General features: G+C 43.0%; 1 protein-coding gene across 1 annotated transcript; it reads left to right on the top strand.

Annotated features, from left to right (window-relative positions):
* Positions 1–7,423: 7,423 nt before the first annotated feature.
* On the top strand, positions 7,424–8,115 carry LOC123086953 (agamous-like MADS-box protein AGL61). The gene has a single exon (XM_044508824.1). It carries the CDS (start codon positions 7,558–7,560, stop codon positions 8,092–8,094), a length of 537 nt encoding a protein of 178 aa, XP_044364759.1. The 5' UTR covers positions 7,424–7,557; the 3' UTR covers positions 8,095–8,115.
* Positions 8,116–17,485: the final 9,370 nt, after the last annotated feature.

Consider the following 17,485-nt stretch of genomic DNA (forward strand, 5'->3'; position numbering starts at 1 on the left):
CGGTCATTAGGTTGTTTTTTCCGCCGACAGGTAGCCCTTTCAAGGGCGTTTCTTTGGTCTATTTTGCAAAAATCTTCTGTCATTCACGTATTTTCTTTGGTGTCATTAAAGTCACCTAATCATGCCATTCATGTCATTTTATCTAAAGCCAAATGAGAAAACACAACTTGACATCTAATGACCACAAAGATGGTGATATCATATTACCTTTTTTATCTCTCACACAAAGGACACCCGATCTGACCATAGCTTCATGAGGGTATGTTGCATCATTAGGCGAGAATGATGTATTTTTCGATCTAGCTGAATATTATGATTCAACAAGCTTGGTCAGTAATTATTTAAATTGTGTAAAAAGTGACTACCTTCATGCAAACACAGCACATACGGGACATGGATCAATTTACCAACCATGATAATCTCGCGTGGCTTTATTTATCTCCCTATCTTCGAGAACATTTGTGATATCACATAGAGATTGGCAACGGGCTGACTGCCCATTGACTTGTTGGTTATCCAAACCATCTGTCTTGTTATTTCGATAAGCCGCCCGCCTACGAGCGTTGATAAGATCCCCATGATCTAATGAGCAACATAGTATGAGCATCATATTATCTCTAATCAGGGATATAGGTTAATACAACGACTGCATATCAAACTAAGAGCAGCCAGCAACCTCACGTTAATCAATTCACCAGATTTTGCAAGTACAGGCTGATTCTCCTCTTGTAAGCTGACAATATTCTCATTTTTTTTCTTCCGATAAGTTGCACGCCTCCGTGCATTGTACTGCTCCCTTGCTTCCTCAGCGTATTTTTTACATTCATTAATTAGAGCTCCAGTTTCAAGCTGTTCGGAAGCTGTGTTGTCTGCATCATGTTATAAGTACAAATCAAAAAACAAATAAAACACACTGAACCACCACCGCATAAGCCGGTTGGGAAGGTGGATACCTTCAGTGTCATCTCATAGCTCCGTCAGACGAATAGCATGATCGAGTGTTAGATTAGCCGGAGCCGTTTGACCATCAGCATGGTATCCAGGCCTTACCCATTCTGATCCATCTGTAGAGTTCTAGTCAGCATGAATACAAAACCAATGTCTGCCTGGTATGCAGGCAAACAACAAATATATCTGCAATCAATGATGTACCTGTTTCCGTCGTGTAAATTAGGTCAACATTTGCAGCTACGGTTACGATGCTTGAATTAGATTCTATCAGATTTGTCTCGCTCGTAGGGGCTGCAACACATTAAGCATGGTCCTTGTCATTGTCAGATATGCACGTCAGGCAATACCGCACAGTATTTTTCACAAAGTTATATACCGGGTTCCGTCGCGTAATTAGCTTCATCTTGTTCATCAACGGGTATCAAGGTTGCACTGTATTCTTCAACATTTTTACCGCTCGTCTGACCTGCAACACATTTTGCAAAAAGGTTGTTACTGTCAGAAATGCAAGTAAAAATGGTGCAGTGCTTATTACCTGTAGCTACGACCTCTTCTAGTTGATGTTCACCGTCTTTGCTTTTTGCATTACCCATTCGCAAATGTAATGACCATTACCTCCAACTTGTGTCTGTCTGTGGTGTTCTTGAGGCCTGGAAGAAACTTAAAGGAAACCTGACTCGGATGGAGATAGTAGATGCAAGATGAAAGCAAGAGAGATGGCGCATGCACAAGATGGTAATTTACTTGAAGGCATGCACAAGATGGTAATTTACTTGAAGGCATACACAGTTTATCATTCAGTTTATTACTTTTAGACATGGTTTTATCTTAAAGTTTAAGCACAATTGCTTATGCACCAAAACAGTGAGTATAGCAGTGGCTGGTAATTAATATAATTCTGCAGGGTGCTTTCTCATGTTCTAGACAGCCACAATCGTTGTTCATTGAAATCAATATAATTCTAGTAATTAATTGCTCCCTTGAAATTAATCATGCTATAATCTGGTAATCAATTGTTGTCAGCCACAATATCAGGGTGCTTTCTCAGGGTGCTTTCTCAGGATGCTCCCTTGAAATTAATCATGCTATAATTCTAGACAGCCACAATTCTAGACAGCCACAAGATCAGGGTGCTTTATCATATTGTTGTCAGCCATAATCTGGTAATCAATTGCTCCCTTGAAATATGTTAAACTGCCATATATTACTGGTTGACACTATAGCTATTCTCTCTGTACGTTTGTGGATGAAAAATGCAGGACGATTTGTGTCGTGCACTGAATCTTACTTGCTGCTATTTTAATTTGCAGTTTTGTCAGAGTTACAGATCTATAGATCTTGCTGCTATTTGGATGTCTGGTATATAGCTATTCTCTCTGTACGTTTGTGTATGAGAAATGCAGGACGATTTGTGTCCTGCACTGGACCTTACTTGCTGCTATTTTAATTTGCAGTTTTGTCAGAGTTACAGATCTACAGATTTTGCTGCTATTTGGATGCCTGGTAGATTACAAGATCTACAGATCTCTACTAATGTATCATGTGATGCCTGTGATGCCTGACATGTATGTGATGGCTGTACATTCTCAAAACTGTGATTCTGTGATGCCTGTGATGGTTGTAGATCTCATGGGGGTGTATGAAATGCGGTGGATGTAAATTTCAGCTTCGACCTAAACGGTTATGTGTGTTCATAAGATGGATGTTTGAAAGGGATAGCCGGCGGAGGATATGTGATACCTGGAGTGAGTGTGTCTGGCGGCGGATCCTGGACGTCTTCGGCGGGGGCTCGTGAAAGGGATAGCCGGCGCCACGTCCTGGACGTCTCCGGCAACGGGTCCTGAAAGGGATCGGCTCCGGATCCTGGAAGCGCTCAGCGGAGGGTCCTGAACGGGACCAGCGCCGGATCAGTGGAGTCTGGCGGATTTGAAGTGCGAGTTACGCACCGTGCAGGGATGGAGCGGTGGCGGTGAAGGATCGAAGGGCGGCGGCGGGCGAAGGAGGGCAGATTCGGGAGACTGTCCCTCGCACGAGGAACACGAGACCTCGCTCGAGGGCACGAGACCTCGCTCGAGGACGCACAGTCGGGCGTTTTTTTTTCGCTGGTTGATTTTCGCCGGTTTGTTGTCGGTGGTTTATTTTCGATCGTGTTAGTTAATTGCGACGGGAGGTTGGGCTTGTGCGGCACTCGATCGCGGGGTTTTCCTTGGTTTTTCGCGGGTGAGCGGGAGATGGGAGCAAGTACCAAAGAAGTACCAAAAAAGACCATATTAGGTGGGACTAAAATAAAACCCGAAATACGGACTACCAACTAAGACATTAGGAGTAGAGATTATTGCCAAATCCCAAACTTTATCTTCTGGCCTTACCATCATTTGACGTTTTTATTTTCAACTTTAGGAGATCATTGAAATGGTCCTCATGTACTGCGAAAGATGGCATATTGTCTGCTTTAAAAATGAAACAGTTCTCACGGGTACTATTTAATACACCATGTGTGAGGAATATTTGATCATGCAAACATGACGAGAAACAGTATGTTCTGTTCCCCCAGCACTCGGAAGCCACAAAAGTAGACAAGATGGTGCCGAACTGCCACAATATTTTGGAACTTATATCTAGAAAAAAGGTAGAATATGTAGCAACATCTACACTTAAGGTAACAACTATCCACACTTACCCAAGGATAATACAATGGAACAATTCAAGGAAGAAAATAGTACAGTTCATTAGCAAATGCCAGATGTGTAGACCGGAGAATGGTAAACACTCAAAGGTAGTTGCCGCACCCATTACTTCCTTTTCTTTTTTACGCCTTGTCGCACCCATTACTATCCGCAAGGAAATTCCGCATTACCTATAGTGGTCTGTACCACCATGGGGTGGAACCCAGGAGCACCGGACGAAGGCGGGATGGGATAAGGGAGGGTGTGAAACCTAGTAGCCCTGTTCTGCGAAAAAGGGAATGGGAGAGAAGAAGGACATACCATTCTGTACAGAAATTTGGACAACCTTTGTGTGGGTAATGTTTCATATTAATGTGCGAACAAAAATGTTAACAATTTTCAACATGATAACTGCCATGGTGTACTGAGCGGGAACTATTTACTTGTTGAAGATCACATAAGTGTGACTTTTGGCATTTAATGAAGAAGAAACAAAATGTATTCACAATCAGAGGGGTATGTTCTGGTTCTTATACGATTATAGGTTATAATTTGACCGTTCTTATCATGGGTCATAAAATAGAAAACATTATTAATTATATGCATAAAATAAATAAATAAATGTGAAACTTCATTGTAAATTCGTCTTTGCCACTCCATGCAATCAGAAACAAAAAAATTATAAACACGTTGATGCATAAGAAAAGCGATGGTCCTGAGGCAGGAGGGTCAGAGGAGGGAGACGAGACCTAGTTTGTCTCCACGGTGGTCTTCTCGTATGGTCCTATGGCGATACGACGTAAATCCAAGGAGGTACGTTGGAAAACAAGAGGAAAAGCATTTGGAAAAGTAGATACGTTGGAGACGTATCAAGGAGGTGAAGGCATCATCAAGCCGTACGTGTGTTGAACGCGGAGGTGTCGTCCGTTCGGCACTTGGATCGGGAGTTTGCGGGACGGACCGTGATTAGATCGCGAAGACGTTCGACTGCATCAACCGCATTACTTAACACTTCCGCTTAGCAATCTACAAGGGTATGTAGATCCAATCTCTCCTCTCGTAGATGGTCATCTCCTAGATTGGATCTTGGTGAGCGTAGGAAATTTTTTGTTTCCCATGCAATGTTCCCCAACATTACACCGATGCTAGTATCCAAACCGACAGAGATGATTGTCGATCCCAGTCCGGATTCGTGTACGTCATGAATGGAGGAGTAGTGAGATGGACGAGTTCCAAACAAGATATGGTGGTCGATTCTACCACAGAAGCCGAATACATTGTGGCTTGTAAAGTTGCAAAGGAGGGTGTTTGGATCCAAAACTTTCTGGATGATCTTAGTATTTTTCCAGCCTCGGTCAAGCTATTGGACCTTTATTGTGATAATTCTGGTGCCATCGCACAAGCCAAGGAGCTGAGGAATCACCACAAGACCAGACACATAGATCGGAAATATCACCTGATACGAAAGATCGTAAAGAGTGGTGATGTAGAGTTATGCAAAATTAACACGGATGCAAATGTTGCGGATCCATTGACTAAGCCGCTTCCACAACCGAAGCATGAGGGGCACGTTAGAGCTATGTGCATTCGATGTCTATTTGATTGACTCTAGTGCAAGTGGGAGACTGTTGGAGATATGCCCTAAAGGCAATCATGTATGTGATATTTCCTATGTATTTATGAATAAAGATAGTCCTTAGACATTATCAATGATGTGTATCAGCAAGTATGTGACTTGTTTGTGGGACTATACATTCTATGATGGCTGTCCTAAAAGGTCCCTAGTCGAAAGGGTTGTGTGGACGGGCAACCGACTAAACTAGCATATGACACGGTGGATTGCTCGGTCTCACTAGCCATGAAGCATTAGATGCTAACCAGATAATATGGACTCGGAAGGATCTGGTCGGATCCGAGTCGAGATAAGGTTCGAGTTGGACAGACCCGATTATGAGACGCAACGATATGTCATCTGTGAGTCTCTAGTACAACATATGTTCTATGTCCTAAGACCTGAGCTGGCGCATGCACTCGATATGGTGACAAACCTGCTTTGGGTCAACCAAACGCTATTCCGTGACTGGGTAGTTACAAAGATAGGTTTCGGCCTTGTCCAGACCCATGTTGTGAGACATGGTCGAGCAAGATGGGATTTGCCCCTTCGATCAAGAGAGATATACTCTGGGCCCCTCATGTGAAAGATAAGCATGCCCATGTGATTAGGATTATGAGATAATCCGGTTTGTGGTTGGCATCACTGGAACGAGAAAAAGGTCGGACTAGCATAAGGATGGCAGACTCACCTTGAGCCCGACAACATATATCGTGTGGCACATGGAAAAGAAGTGTGATGTACATGTTCGCCTAACCAACTTCATCGGACACTTGGAGTCGGCACGCTTTGCTAGAGGCCAATGCCGACTATGATCTGACTCGCGACCAAGTGAACAAGAACTTAAGGGGTCGCGCGCTTAAGGGAAGAAACCTGTGAGGCCCGGTCCAAGTCCGCGAGTTAGAAGTGATCCTACTCGGACTCGGATCCAGGCCGAACAGATTTTGGGATTTAGGGTCCATGCGATGCCCAAGTGTTGAGCCCACGACGGACACCTATATAAAATGGGGGTGCGACACACTCATTCGGTTGATCACTCCATCACTGTCACTAGGGCTTTGCATGTGTTGCGAATAGCCACCTCCACTCGCCGTCGACTGTGTGACCGGACCTAGCAGTCCGCCCCACGGCGTTCCTCCTGCACGCGCGGATACCGTTAAAGGTGGTGCACCTGCGCCGCTCCGGCGAACTTGTACGTGGAATTGGATGACCGGCGGTTCAAGGGAGATCGGAAGAGAAGGAGACGATCCTCGCGGACGCGCTGCCCCAACTCTTCATCCGCTGCACGGCACTGCGCGTCTAGTGGTAACGAGCTGTGATCCATCTTCCATAGCATGATCTTGGTTGTTCTACGCGTAGGAAAATTTTAATTTGCAGTTGCACCCTACCGTAGAACCCAACAGTAGAGGGCAAAGCTGTCGGCCCAGTTGGTGAGGGGGGAAGCTCTACAAACGGCGAATCGAGCGACGGTGGTGCTCGTTGCAGGGGACGGAGACGGCGGCGATTTGGTTGATTTTGGCCCTCCTAGATCGAACCCGTGTATGGTGAGGTAGAAGGCGTCCTCGCAGAGCTCTTGGACATGGTGGTTGGAGGGAGGCTAGCCGGTCGCTACGCAGACGTGGAGCAACAGCGAGTGGCGGCTCTTGGAGTCAATCCCAGCTCAAGGTTGAAGACAACTATCTGCTGTGGGGGGTGGGCTACATGGCCCGGCTACAGGTAAGTTTCTCTCTGTATTTTTTTTCTTCTTTTGTTTCAATTTTCTTTATTTTCTTTAGCGAGGGGTAAAAATGTCTGGAAAACGTCCATCTAATTGTCAAACCCTTTGACCAGATGGGAATGGCATGGAGGGGTATTTTCATAAGAGCACAAAACGGAAAGGGGGTATAATTGAACAGTTTTTATTTAGGGGTAAAGATGAGGTCGGATGAAAATTAGGGAAAAAATAGAAATATCCCTACTATTATTTTAGAATAAGCCGTGAGAGAACGCGACGAGTATTGCGACACGGCCGACGCATCGAGAGATTTCAGCTGGCCCCTTCCGATTACTACAGTAAACTTTCCAAAAGAAAGAAAGATACTTTCCAAAACTTATTACACCGATCGGTTCGCTGCAAATTGGTAACCGCGCACGAGTCCAGTAATTATTCGCACAAGGTGATTGATTTCCTTCCAAAAGTTTACGGCATCTCCAACTCCAACACGGCTTCGACTAGGTACGGCTTCGTATATTTCCCCTTCGTTCAAGCTCAACCAAAGAAACAGAGCACCAGCCTCCGCCGCCGCCGCCGTCGCGTTTCTCCCCCTCGTGCCTCGTTCGACGACCAGGATGCAGCCGCCGCTCGGCAAGAAGACGAAAGGGCGGCAGCGCAGAGAGAACCGGCTGGTGGAGGACAGGGAGTCCCGGCAGGTGACCTTCTCCAAGCGAAAGTCCGGGCTCTGGAAGAAGGCCTCCGAGCTCGCCGTGCTCTGCCGCGCCAGCCTCGCCGTCGTCGTGTTTTCCGAGGCCGGCAAAGGGTTCGCGTTCGGCAGCCCCTCCACCGACGCCGTCTTGGGCTACGCCGGCTACGGCGAAGCCAATGTCCCTGCTGCCGCGGACGACGTGGAGTGGGAGGCCCTGGAGGCGCTGTGCCAGGAGACGGAGAAGAACGGCCTGGAGGTGGCCGCGGAGGCCGCGCGGATGAGCGCCGTCGGGAAGAAGGTGGTGGACGTGCAGACGCAGGAGGGGAAGCGGTTCTGGTGGGAGGCGGACGTGGAGGCGCTCGGGGAGGCCGAGCTGCCGGAGTTCGCCAGGGCGCTCCAGCGCCTCAGGGACAACTTGCGCCGCCGCGCCGACAGTCTGATGTCCGCCCTACCGCCGCCGTAGTCCAGGCTAGGTTACGCATCTGTTAAGATTATACCATGGACTCTCTTACAGGAGATTCACGATTTCGCGAGTACAATTGAAAGTTACTTGTTTCAAGAATCAAGATGAATGGACCAGTCTTCTACGTTTGTATTGGAAAGCTAAATTTTGTCTGCATGTGATCTTCGCTTGAAAATGGAGTTTTCATCCGTCCATTTTCAAATACTTTTTTTTTGCGGGGTGTCCATTTTCAAATACATGATAAATATTTTTTAAATTCACATTGAACATTTTCAAATATACACCATTTATTTTAAAATACAAATGAACATTTTTGAAATACACAACATTGTGAGAATTTTCTAAAATACACGATGGTCCTTTTTTAGTATGTGAAGAACATTTTTAATACACTATAAAAATTAAAACAGCTAAAATGTTTTCAACATACACAGAGAAGGCTTCTTAAAATATGTGATGAATAATATTTAAAATGCGGTGAATATTTTTTTTAAATACACGACTTAATTTATAAATATATCCCGGACATCTTTAGAAATGTGCGATGAACATTTTTTAAAACCTGATGAACAAATCTATAAGAACCGTGTGTATTGAAATAAAGAAAATAAATATAAAGAAAAGGGTAAAAAAGCATATCTATTTTAGAAAGGTGAACCGGAAAATAAATAAAAAAACAAATAAGAGAAAGAAACAATAAAATAAAAAGGATGGAGGCCGCATCACAAAAATTCTATTAATAATCATGGAGAGTGAGTATATACGCAGGATACCTAATCAACGAGTAAACATGTTTGCATGTACAGTACTAGATTATAAACAACGGGCTGCTTGCAAGCGTGGAGCACCGGGTGGTGACGAACTATACCAAGGTGAGGATGTCGGTGGCGACGCTGGTCAGGCCCAGGAGGATGGACTACAGGATAGGTCCGGTGCTGGCCACGGTGGACCAGAAGACGAACCCTCCCAAGTACAGGGACTTCGCGGCAAGTTCATGAAGGCATACCACACCGCTGCTGGCAACAGGGAGGCCGAGATCCAGGAGGGAGCATCAAGAGCGCGACATGTGACGTTGTTTTTTATACTTTTGGGTTTTTCATCGGTCTTTCTTAGCTTCTGGACAAAAAGAAAAATTTTGAAAAAAAACCGTAAAAAATGATATATTTTTTCCTGTCGCGAGGGACACGGTTTTGCTTTCGCGAGAGGCATTGTCATGCCTCTTAGAAACGGAAAAACATGTTTTTTCTCCGCGAGAGGCACGGCTTTGCTTTCGCGAGGGGCACGATTTTGCTTTCGCGAGAGGCACAGTCATGCCTCTCGGAAATAAAAAAAAGCGTGCTTTCTATTTTTTCCCCTTCCACCAGAGGCACGACTTTGCTTCTGCAAGAGATATAGTTTTGCTTTCGCGAGAGACACGGTCGTGCCTCTCGGAAACGAAAATACGCATTTTCTGTTGGTTTTTTTCCTTCCGCGATAGGCACAATTTTGCTTTCAAGAGAGACACGGTTGTGCTTTCGCGAGAGGCACGGCCAGAAATAGGGAAAAAAATGTGTTTCCTATTTTTTTTTCTTTTGCGAGAGGCATGGCCGTGCCTCTCGCAAACGAAAAAAAACATGTTTTCAGCTTTTTACATGTTTTTTACTTTTATGTTTTCCACCGGTCTTCCTAAGCTTTTAGACAAAAACTTTGGAAAAAATTGTTACGCGAAAAGTGCATTTATTTTCTTCTGCGAGAGGCACTGTCATGCCTCTCGGAAACGAAAAAAACATGTGTTTTCTTTGCTTCCACAAGAGGCACGGTTTTAGTTCCGCGAGGGGCGCGATTTTGCTTTCACAAGAGGCACTGCCATGCCTCTTGAAAATAAAAATAAAAAACATCTTTATGTATTTCTCCTTCCTCCAGAGGCATGGTTTTGCTTTCGCGAGAGACAGGTCGTGCCTCTCGAAAACGGAAAAAACACGTTATCTGTTTTTTTCCTTCCGCGAGAGGCACGGTTTTGCTTTTGTGAGAGGCACCGCCGTGCCTTTCGGAAACAAAAAAACACGTTTTTTTTTCTGCTGCGAGAGGCACAGTTTTGCTTCCGCGAGAAGCATAAAAAACCGTTTTCTGTTTTTTCCTTCCGCGAGAGACATGGTTTTGCTTTCGGAAGAGGCATGATTGCGCTTTCGCAAGAAGGCACAGCTGTGCCTCTTTCGGAAAAGAAAAAAATGTCCTCCCGATTCCTTTTTCCGTACGTTTTTTTCGTCTAGTTTTTTCATGATTTTTTTCTTAGAACCTATCAACAAATGATCTAGTTTTGAAGACCTTGACACGAGGAATCTAATGGTGAAAAACTGTTCGAGATTTGGATGCACGGTTTAAGAGATAAAACATTTAAATAAAGAATACACGAAAAAGGAGAACTCTATCACTTGTCGCAACCTGAGAAGGTGTGAGTGATCTTTGTAAGGAGTACTCTTTGATTAGTGATTTCGTCAAATAGGAACCCTTCCTCACGGCATTTCCTATTTGGCGCTGCAGGCGCCCGTTACAGTGCAATTTGCAAACAGGCGCCTACAGCAGTCCAAGATGAGCCGGCCCATTCGTTACAGTGCAATTTGCAAACAGGCGCCTACAGTAGTCCAAGATGGGCCGACCCATTCGATCTTTCTCCTTCTTGTGTTTTGAAACAAAAAAACACGTTTTTTTTCTGCTGCGAGAGGCACAGTTTTGCTTCCGCGAGAGGCATAAAAAACCATTTTCTGTTTTTTCCTTCCGCAAGAGACATGGTTTTGCTTTCGGAAGAGGCATGATTGCGCTTTCGCAAGAAGGCACAACTGTGCCTCTTTCGGAAAAGAAAAAAAATGTGCTCCCGATTCCTTTTTCTGTACGTTTTTTTCATCTAGTTTTTTCATGATTTTTTTCTTAGAACCTATTAACAAATGATCTAGTTTTGAAGACCTTGACACGAGGAATCTAATGGTGAAAAACTGTTCGAGATTTGGACGCACGGTTTAAGAGATAAAACATTTAAATAAAGAATACATGAAAAAGGAGAACTCTATCACTTGTCGCAACCTGAGAAGGTGTGAGTGATCTTTGTAGGGAGTACTCTTTGATTAGTGATTTCGTCAAATAGGAACCCTTCCTCACGGCATTTCCTATTTGACGCTGCAGGCGCCCGTTACAGTGCAATTTGCAAACAGGCGCCTATAGCAGTCCAAAATGAGCCGGCCCATTCGTTACAGTGCAATTTGCAAACAGGCGCCTACAGTAGTCCAAGATGGGCCGACCCATTCGATCTTTCTCCTTCTTGTGTTTTGAAACGTCAAAAACAGTGCTGGTGTTCGAACTCGCAACCCATTCGTTGGAGCGCTCGATCGTAGCCACCAGACCATCCACTCGCTGGTGTATGGTTAGTTCATTTTATTCGTTCTTCACTTCGGTTTATTCCTTTTTCATTTTTTCCCAAAAATTTTTATTGCGCACTTTTTTTAAAATCCGTGAACTTTTTCTTTAAATTCGTGGACTTTTTTGAAAATCAATGAAATCTTCCCGAATCGACGAACTTTTTTTGAAATTTGATGAGCTTTTTTCAAATTTGGTGAACTTTTTTCTATTTTCGTGAACTTTTTTGAAATTTGATGAACTTTTTTCAAATTCCGTGAACATTTTTTGAAATAAAATGATTTTTTTTGTAAAATTGTATGGACCTTTTCCAAATTTGATGAACTTTTGTTCAAACTCGATGAACTTTTTTCGAAATCCATGAACTTTTTTCAAACCCATGAACTTTATAAATTTTGATGAACTTTTTTGAAAATCGATGAACTTTTTTTCAATTCAATGAACTTTTTTTGAAATTTGATGAACTCTTTTCGAAATCGAGGAACTTTTCTTCGAAAACAGTAAACTATTTTTCAAATTTGTGAACTTTTTTCAAAATGGATGAAGGTTTTATCCGAAAATGATGATCTTTTTTCCATTTTTCATGAACCTTTTTTTTCAGAATTCGTGGGTTTTTTGTGAATTTCTTTTTCAAATAATTAACTCTGGGTCTATAATATATCTGTAGAGGAAGGGTCAAATGTACCTCTTTTCTTATAGTTGACAAGCTTAGCATCTCGGTCTGGTGGTTCGGGCGTTACATTGGTATACCTTAGGTGATGGACTGATGGGTTTGAATCCCAGTTTTTGCATCGTTATACCAGTAAGTTTTTTACTGATTTTTCTCTTTGATTGGGCCGGCCCGCTAGCTCCCGCTGCGAGCGCTAACTAGGAGGGAAAAGCCTATCTGCCGCATTCTGCGGCAAATTGTAGTTGATTCGCACAGAACGATCGACCAGCCAGCTTCATGGGCCAGCCCAATTATTAGTAAAGAACGCGCTACAGTACCGCTCGGTTTTGGGAACGTTCTAGGACATTCTAGTCGGGCTTTTCTGGTTTTAGGAACCTTGTAGAACGTAAGGGAAGTTCCTGAACCGGTTTTAGGTCTTTTTTTGTTTTATTTTTTTCCTGTTTCTTCTTTTCTATCCTTTTTTGTTTTTCCTTTTTTTGTTTCACTAGCACAAATGCCCATGCGTTGCAACGGGAGAAACAAACTCTCGCACACCCATAGCGACTCATCTGTGTTGTCACTTCTCCTCCTCGTCATCATCTTCCATGACGGTCACTTGCCCACCTATTTCATCCAATGTGATCAGTCCCAAGGCGATGATCTTGGTCATCACACTCACCATGCCGATTTCTCGAGCCCCTACCCGCACCAGCTTGTAATTCCTTGTGTGCTGCAACCGCATATACATGTTCATGTGGTTGAACACCAATCATTACTTAATGTACCAGGCGATGCATTTCTTTATTGATCACTCACAATAATAGTTATTAATGCAAAATTAAATTAAGGTGCGAGCTCATCAACTTGTTGACTCAACTTAAACCGCATACACTTCACTGTCACAGCCGTCCATCTTCTTCATCTCTAACATGAACTTGGACATGTTTCTGGCAATCAACCATGTTGTGTTGTTCCGCCATGACCATTGAACCATGCATTTGGATGTCTGTATACGAGCTCCGAACCGTGATTTGGTATCTGAGCAGATCCAGTTCAACTATTTGGGTTTGTTCTGCCTTAACACCCCAAAATGAATCGAATATGGCTCAACCCTTGCCAATGTGTGCACGACCTTCCACAATACATAGCACCAGTGCAGCGATTTGGGGTGACTTCATTCTTTGCCTCCACTCCCGCAAAACTTGCAAATAAATTCATATTGGGAAGTGACTGGATCACCTATAATAGAGAAGGTAGAGCCACATATACCTGTTGTCAACTCTCACGTACTCCCAAATCACATGAGATTCAACAAAACCAACATCATCATGAGATTCAAAAGTAAAATGGTCACTTTTGACAAGCTCCTCCGCAAGTCTTTTTTTTAGTGTGCCCCATGTATTCCTAAGTAGAGGCACAATGGATTTTTTTTATGCACAAGAGGTTGATGATATATTTAATTGGTCTACAACGGAATTTATTTTGTTCTGTTAAATCCTTAACACTGAAGTTTTTATTTCTTATTTTAGATCCCAACGATTTTTTCCCTCTTTAATTCCCTCTCTTCATGCCTCATATAATTAGCAAAATTTATTCTTTTTTTGTTCTTTCCTTGTGAAATTAATTTCTTCTTTATTCATTTCTTCATGCCTCGTATATAATAGGGAAATTTATTTATTCCTTCTTTCATTCTTTCCTTTAATTGCTTCCCTTCCTGCCTTATCATAAAGGATAAAATTTATTTCATCTTTTATTCTTTTCTTTAATTCCTTCCCTTTCTGCCTCATCATAAGGATGAAATTTATTCCTTTCTTTGTTTGCTTTCCTTCCATGCTCATAACAGGGGAACTTACTCCTCCATTTAACTTGTTTTCTTCATTGGAAGTTTTTCTTAATATAATTCGTTTAACCCATATAAAATGATATCTTCCTCTTCTTTTACAAACAACACAATAGGTAGGTGGACTGGTTAGTGCGGGTGGATTCTTTCCTCGTGAGCTGGGTTTGAGTCCCACCTGAGACATGTTATTAGGTATAAAGATTTTTGTTTTCTATTTATTTGTTTTGTTTCCTCTTTTCTTTCCTTTTTAATTTCAATTTTATTTTTGTTTTTCAAAAAATCTTCAGAAATTTAGAAAATGTTCACATTTTAAAAATTTGTTCATTTTTACAAAAATGTTCCTATCTTGTTTAAATATTTACAGGAAAGCTAGAATTTTAAAAAACCTCTGAAACAAACCTTCCAAAATTCATAAAAAAAAACTAGAATTCCAAATTTCGAAAATGGTCGCATTATAATTTTTGTTCACAAATTCATAAAATGTGTGAGATTTACAAAAGATGTTCCCACTTTCAAAATTTGTTCACAAATTCAAAAAACTTTCTTGTTTCCAAAATTATTTCACAAAATCAAAAAATGTTCCGCTGGTCTAAAAAATGTTCGCCTTGGAATTCTTGTTCAAAAACTTATAAAATGTTCTGGAATTTTACTTTCCAAATATGTTCACGAGTAAAAAATTCATGTTTTCAAAATTTGTTTACAATTTCAAAAATTGTTCAGGGAGTTTCAGAAAGTGTTTGCATTTTGAAAAATTTGTTCGTAATTTCAAAAAATGTTTGCATTATTCTTTTTGTTCTTGTTTGTCAAAAAGTGTTTGCATTTTCAAATAAATGTTCATAATTTGAAAAAAAGTTGCATTTTTTATTTTTGTTCTTCTATGTCAAAAAAATTACAGTTTCAAAAATTTGTTTGTAATCTAAAAAAATGTTCTCCCTTCGAAATTTGTTCGTTTTTCAGAAAATCTTTGGGTTTCAATTTTTTTCTACTTTTTAAAATTTTGTTCAGAAATTAGAAAATGTTCGTGTTTCAAAAAATATTTACTTTCTTCGAAATGAACTCACGTTTAATGTATTTGCGTCTTATAGTTCATACACACTTGGCTACCATTTTGGACATCTAATGTCAGTAATGTAAGTGGCTATAGGGCCTCGGTTCGATCCCACAAACATACTTTTGTTTGTTTGAATTGTTGCTATTGGGTGTTTAGGATTTGCCTCTGGCTTTTATTTCTTGATGAAGTCTGGCGCTGCAAATCTAACACCACAATTTGTATGTTGCAGTGGTTAGCTTGATAGGCAACTTGCTGTGAGGTCGCTGGTTCGTATCCCGGTGCCCTGGCGCTCCTTTTTCAACAGTTTTTTCTCGGCACGCAATTGGGCTCGGCCCAGGTCTCCTTGCCACAACGCGCGTCATATAGGAGAGAGCCACTAGTTAACGAGCGCTCCTTCGGGAGCCTCACAACGATCAGCGTCACTTAGCGCTCTCAGCCATTCGCCACATGTCACGCTCTGGGCGCTCCCTCCATATTTTTTTTATTTTTCTGCACGCGTTTCGGCTATTTAAACGACTTTTTTGGTTTTTTCGACGTTTTGGTTTTCCACTGGTCTTCCTTAACTTTTTGATCAATTTTTTTTTGATTTTTTTGTATGAGAAAACGTGTTTTCTTTATTTTTTCTCCTTCCGCGAGAGTCACAGTTGTGCCTCTCCGAAACGGAAAAAAAATGCGTTTTCTGTTTTTTTCTTTTCGCGAGAGTCACGGTTTTGCTTCCGTGAGAGTCACGGTTGTGCTTTCGCGAGAGTCATGACCGTGCCTCTCGGAAATGAAAAAAAGTGTTTACTTTTTTTCCTTTCACGAGAGTCACAGTTTTGCTTCCGCGAGAGGCACGGTTTTACTTTCGCGAGAGTCATGGCCGTGCCTCTCGGAAACGAAAAAAATGCATTTTCTGTTTTTTTCCTTTCGCGAGAGTCATGGTTTTGCTTCCGCAAGAGGCACGGGTATGCTTTCGCGAGAGTCACGGCCGTGCCTCCTCAGAAACGAAAAAAACACATTTTCTCTCTTTTTTTCCGCAAGAGGCACAATTATGATTTCGTGAGAGGCACGGGTGTGCCTCTTTCGTAAAGGAAAAAAACCCATGCTCCCGATTCGGTTTTTTCACCTGTTTTTTTAAAAATTTCGTTAAAACCTATCAATGTGGGATCTAATTTTAAAGTCCTCGACACGAGGAATCTAACGGTGAAAGCGGTTTGAGATTTGGACACATGGTTTGAGAGATAAAATATTTTGAATAAATGGATCTACGAAAAAAGGGAAAACTCACAGGTTGCGACAAGTGGCACGCTGTATGTGCGTTACTTGTCGTAATTTGAAGAGTTGAAGTGATTTTTGCAACAAGTACACCTCAATTAGTTATTTCGCATATAGGAGGTCCCGACTAGGAGCTCTCCTCCCTCACTGCCTCCACACGCTGCCGCCACAACAGCTGGGCCTGGGGCGTGGGGTTTTTCAAGGCTCTTACGTGGGCCCAGAGTTCAGCCCATCCTGGCACTGGGCTCAACCCAGCCCACTCCCGGAGCAGCAACTCCTAAAAAAAATCTCCAAGCAGCAGAACTTCATCCCGCACGCAGGCACGACGCACTGCCCTAGCACGCACGCACGCACCCAGACGATCAGACGCAGCCGCCACGCTGCCTTCCCGCGCGGACGCCCTCCGCCATTGCCGCGCTCACTCCTGGCCGTGCTCCCGGCCGGCCTCCCCCCCCCCCCCCCCCCCCCCCCCCCCCATCCCCCGCTCTTCCGTCCCGCGCTGGCGCTGCCATCTCGTGCTGCCGCCAGTCCGCCGTCGTCCGCCGACGCCGAGCTCCCGGCCTCCAACGTCCTGCGTGCGAGCGGCGAGCCCTACCTCCACTGCGCCCCGAGCGTCGTCCGCTCCGGGACGAGGCCGCCGTGCTCCTGCGGTCCTACGGGCTGCTGGGTAATTTTCTGACCGAGACTGTCTGTGTAGTGCATATATACTTGCTTGGAGGGGATGTCTTATTTCCCTTTTGGATCTGTATGTGGATGTGCAGTGAGGTGATGTAGGTGTTGTGTAGAGATGGGTGGTAGAGGAGTCGTAAGGAGATTGCCAGAGCTGAATCGGTAGGTCATCCGCATCAGCTTATTCTGTGTGTTGTCGTTGATATAGTCGGCGGCTGCACCGTGTATTGCTTTTAATTTTAATTTTGTTAATTTCCGAGGTATAAGATTATTTGTTCAATTCAGTTTTCAGACCTCCTAGTTTTCAATTTGCAGATACTAAGTAAACCGAAGGTACACATTCATGATTCATCTAGTTCTTACTTTTTTTTTATTCTGATTATGCAAATGCACAGACCACATATTATTTTAGTGCTAGATCAAAATTTCAAACATAGCCATGCGTGTCCCCGGAAATATCTGATTCATCGGAAAACCGTACGAAATTCCTGTTTAAGAACGTTACATAGAGTAAAATACAAATATTCTAAGATCTCTTGCA

Source organism: Triticum aestivum, chromosome 1B, assembly GCF_018294505.1.
Source record: "Triticum aestivum cultivar Chinese Spring chromosome 1B, IWGSC CS RefSeq v2.1, whole genome shotgun sequence".
In the NCBI taxonomy this organism is placed as follows: Eukaryota; Viridiplantae; Streptophyta; class Magnoliopsida; order Poales; family Poaceae; genus Triticum; species Triticum aestivum.